General features: G+C 44.7%; 1 protein-coding gene across 1 annotated transcript in view; it reads left to right on the top strand.

Annotated features, from left to right (window-relative positions):
* The window catches only part of LOC109467490 (mucin-5AC-like), a 4,004-nt gene extending 2,149 nt beyond the window's left edge, over positions 1–1,855 (top strand). Inside the window, exon 1 of the mRNA XM_019765504.1 lies at positions 1–1,855. This exon is cut by the window's left edge and continues 2,149 nt beyond it. Coding sequence (XP_019621063.1) covers positions 1–1,150 — 1,150 coding nt within the window. The 3' untranslated portion in view covers positions 1,151–1,855.
* Positions 1,856–2,103: the final 248 nt, after the last annotated feature.

Raw genomic sequence — 2,103 nt, 5'->3', positions numbered from 1 at the left:
TATTTTGGACGACAGTACTGGCAGCGAGGACGATGATGAAATTCCCGAAAACGTCGTCAATCCCGACAAATGGATAAACCCGCACCAGTTGCAGGCCATTCCTGACCAGAAACCAGACAATCGCGATTCCGTTCCCGACGTCAACCGCTCCCCGAATGGGTCAGAGTCCTTTTGGAAGAACCCACTCACGTCTCTAGACAGAAAGAAGATACCAAAAGAACCATTCCAAAGCAAAGATGGCAACAGCAAGACGCCGAAGTCCCCAGAGGAAATACCAGACGTCTACCCGCCCCCGGATCTGTCGGACTTACCTCTATTTCGGTCGCCGAAAGGACCCAATGACACACCATCTATCCCCGATGAAAGTATCTGGAAACGCCTGTCGCAAATAGATTCCATTTCACCATATAACTCCTTAACCTCGTCACCAACCTCGTCAGTGAAAAATGACCCATCAACTTCTTCGAAGGAGCCGCCATTCAAAAGCACAGACTCTCCGCCTGCAAAGATTCAGGATAGACTTTCCGACCACCTACAACAGAAAACAAAACAAAAGCCAGCAGACGAACCTAAGAAAGAGAACCTCCCGCTGTCTAATGGAGATGTTGAAAAGCCGAGCTCGCCTCAAAAGACACCTTCTAACGCAGCTACAAATATAGACACTCCACTTGCTACACTTAAAGACAAAACTACTGACCTCTCACCAAGGCGACCGCAAGAACCACCAGTCGAACCTAGAAAAGAGGGCGTTACGCCAGGCCCTAAAAGCAGTGAAAATCCAAAACCTCCACCCTCCACCCCTCAATCTCCTTCTGCTTACTCAGATAAAGGAGACCAGGACAACTTAGAACAGAAGCCACTCAAGTCACCTTTCAAAAAAACCAAGGATGAGCCGCAAAGTACAAAACCTAAAGAAAAGGGAGCAACTCTTAAGCCGTCGACATCCACCCCAAGTGATCAGAAAGACCCGCGACGGCTATCCCTCCCTCTGTCCGTAGCAGATAGCCTGAAAAAACTCTCAATCTTTTCACCTGAGGATACTCGGGCACCCTCCGAAGCACCGACGAAGCCGCCCAGGAAGTCAAAACTATCCGGGTATTCAGGGCTGTCAAGATCGCGAGACTTTGTCATACCGCCTTTCGATAATTGATTAAATTGACTAAAATGTGAGGCACTGAGGAACGCGTACTACACCCATATTAAAGGAGGACAAAGCAGACTATGGCAGAGTTAACAAAAACATACAAAGAGAAATTTACAGCCCTAAACTTGTAGTTACAATATTTATGACAATCGCTGCTTCATTATCAAATCATCTAGACAAGCTTTAGCCTACTAGTACATGTACTCGGCAAAGTAATACTAGTAGACACTACGAACTGACGTGTCTCTATTAATGTCAAGTCAAATTGTTTAAGAATGTGACTTTAATATTTTCTATGGCTAGGAACTATGCATATATAATATGTATACTAGGCTGAGATAAATAATAATATATGGATCCTGTCTATAATGTACAATTTAGTCGCAGTTAAAAACTGTAAGTTAAGTCATTGCATGAGAAAACCAGGCAAATTCGGTGGAAGGTTGGAAGATGGGGGTCGGCCAAATCCGCTCATATTTTGTATATTGGATAGGTATGGGTCGATAGGCATAACACAATCAGACACCACAACAGCCAAATGCAGACTTAGTTTTTCTATGTGTTGTACATGTTGTTGTCGTGAATCCGTATCACGGTTCTGTTCGTGCCTACATTGTATTTTTATGTAAGGCCAGTACAATTCAGCGATCCGTGATTTTTTCTGTACTGCTGCCATGCTAACCACTGACACTGTTTGAATAAAGAATGCGTAACCACATTGTATCAACAGCCATATGATTAAAACCATCCAGCTCTATTTTTGTGGAGTTCTGGAACCCCCCCCCCCATAGAGACCACTGGTCATTACTGTAGCTGTGGTGTGTTTGTGTTGGATTCAGTGATGGCCTGAGACTGACCCTGTCCTGTCTAATCATGACCACTGGTCATTACAGTAGCTGTTGTGTTTGTGTTGGATTCAGTGATCGTCTAAAACTGACCCTGCCCTGTCTGATCATGAC

Source organism: Branchiostoma belcheri, unplaced genomic scaffold, assembly GCF_001625305.1.
Source record: "Branchiostoma belcheri isolate BF01 breed outbred unplaced genomic scaffold, Haploidv18h27 scaffold18, whole genome shotgun sequence".
NCBI classification, from domain to species: Eukaryota; Metazoa; Chordata; class Leptocardii; order Amphioxiformes; family Branchiostomatidae; genus Branchiostoma; species Branchiostoma belcheri.
Note: the sequence above shows the minus strand (reverse complement) of the source record. Positions and strands in the feature narration are given on the sequence as shown.